Source organism: Gavialis gangeticus, unplaced genomic scaffold (genome assembly GCF_001723915.1).
Source record: "Gavialis gangeticus isolate Ggan-Ray unplaced genomic scaffold, GavGan_comp1, whole genome shotgun sequence".
Classification (NCBI taxonomy): Eukaryota; Metazoa; Chordata; order Crocodylia; family Gavialidae; genus Gavialis; species Gavialis gangeticus.
The window spans coordinates 47,065,235-47,067,572 of record NW_017729006.1 but is presented as its reverse complement, the minus strand read 5'-3'; the positions used below and the strand labels follow the sequence as shown (position 1 = coordinate 47,067,572).

The following is a 2,338-nucleotide window of genomic DNA, read 5'->3' as shown; positions in this document are numbered from 1 at the left end:
CCCCTTTTAAAAAAAAAAAAAAAAAAAAAAGGAAATTTTATGTAAGGATAGGAATCAAATGAAATATTCAGTATAGTGCCTGGGTCCAGTGAGAAATATTCTTGCATTCTACTGACTTAAAAGCTGACATACTGATAAATGGTTTTGGTTTTGGTACTTCCTAGTTTTAAAAAAAAAGTAGATTTTGCTTTGTTTTTGTACTGTTTGGCAGTATCTGAATTTCTGTGATCAGTTTATTATGCCCAGCCTGTTAGCTGTTTGTATTGCAAAAGGATACCAGTAACTTTTCTATTGGCATAGGGCAGGGGTATCAAACATGGTCTATGAAGCCATTTCACCCAGCCTGTGGGGCTTTGAGAGGATTAAGGTTGGGACCTGCCACCTAATTCTTAGTGATGGAGCTATGATAGGCATGTGTTAGTGGTGGGGGAGACAAGTGATGGCTGTATTAACCCTTGTGCCACTGCTAACCGTGCTGCTGCCAATGCTCCCAGATCCAGATCTGGACCAGCAGGTTCCTTGCAGTCTGAATAAGTTTGACACCTTTGGCTTAGGGCATCCACAATAAGAGTCAGATGCTGTATGACAATATAGGCAAGGTTTTTGGAGTAAACTGTTGCAACTATTTTAGTTGGTCTGATAAAAGATATTGGATTTATCTAAAGACCCTTGCCTGTCTGTGTCCTTAGACCAACATGGCTATAACCTATACATATGACAATAGATAAATACCAGTGCAATTTACTGCCATAAATTACAGGAGTAACTGTAATGCCATGTCCATCTCCAATCAGAATATTATCCCATGTTTGTATCACAAGTCCAGGTACTGGACTATCTCTATATTTAAGCTGTTTCTGATTTTAGATGTTTGAGCAGAATCTTCAAGTAGCTGCTCAAATAAGTGAAGATTTGAAAATGAAGGTTCTGCTTCTGTGTCTTCAACAAATGAATTCATTCTTGACTAGGTAAAACAATTTGTTCTGTAATCTCTTAATCCTTTCTTTTTCTATTCCATATTGTCACCTGCATTTCCCTGTTGCCCAGTCTCTTTTCTCTCCCACGTAAGCTGCTTATCTATATGGTCCTTTTTATCTCTGGACATGGTATGCGGTTACCCTTTTTCCTTTTCTGCCTCCCTCTTAAGGAAGTTCTGTCTTATTTAGTGGCTGGCAATTTCAAACTCATTAGTGGCTGTACTCTGAGATCAGGTCCTATTTTTTTTCACTTCTGCAATGTAGTAAAGGCTTCTGATAGAGATAGCTGAGCCAAGTACCTCTTCCTTGTGTTCAGCTGACTTTCTTTAAAGAGTCCTAGATGCATGTGGAATCTGCTGGAAATTAGGAGATCTGGCACTATGTGACCAATTAGCCTCCCACAAAACCCTGTAAGCATTCAGTAGGCCATCACTAAGTACTTGGCTTACTGTTCATGCACTCTTTTTACACTTGTATAGCTTTTTGTTTGTTTAATACTATTATTTGTGTTCTTACCAGGTACAGAGAAGAAGCACAGTTCTATAAAGAGGAGCACTTAAAAAATCGTCAGTATCCCCAGTGTTATGTTCAGTACATGATTGCAGTCATCAACAACTGTCAGACCTTCAAGTATGTATGCACAATTGGAGAGTGCTATGAAAAATTAGTATTCATTATTGATGTCAGTTTATAAGGTAATAAATACAGATGTCTAATGTGAGTGGCTCTCTTAGACAAAACCCTACCAATATCCTTTTTTTGCACCAAAAGACCTTCATCTCAGATGTCAGCTGACTGCAGGAGGTGGGGAGGGAGGTCCCAAGCCATCAGAAGTATAGTACAGGCAGACACTGAAACTGGCCACTGAGCAAAGACAGATCAGACTGAGCAAATTGTTCACCATTCAGAGTAAATGAACTAACCACACCTTTGCAAATCTTTTAGTAGAAGCAAAATAACTATTCTTTGTATCCCATAGAACAAAGGCATGATCATTTTTAAAAATCTTTATTCATTAGTTTTGACCTGCAACACATACTCCAGCTATCCTGCCTTAATTTTGATCTCTCACAAGTCACTATAAAGCTGGATGATGCATGTGGGCAAAACTAGGGAAGAAAAGTTTGTAGAGCCCACTTTACTATAAAATCTTACTCAACTTTTTTGATATGGTCCTCTGGCAACATTTCTCCTGCTCTTTTGGCAATGTTCTGTTTTTGTAGCAAGTGCTGGGCCTCAGGGATGGCTATGGCTCCCCCTGGTAGCCATGCAGCTCCTGCTTCACTCTGGCTCTCTGAGTATTCTCCCCTTCTTCCTGCCTGCCATGCCTTGATGTAATTATTTAACTTGGAAAAGGGAGG

General features: G+C 39.4%; 1 protein-coding gene across 1 annotated transcript in view; it reads left to right on the top strand.

Moving 5' to 3' along the window:
* Window positions 1-2,338, top strand: part of EXOC3 (exocyst complex component 3) — a 47,741-nt gene that overhangs the window by 36,132 nt on the left and 9,271 nt on the right. The window contains exons 6-7 of the mRNA XM_019509178.1: window positions 868-968; window positions 1,497-1,607. Of these exons, the coding sequence (XP_019364723.1) occupies window positions 868-968; window positions 1,497-1,607 (212 nt within the window). The remainder of the gene's footprint in view (window positions 1-867; window positions 969-1,496; window positions 1,608-2,338) is intronic.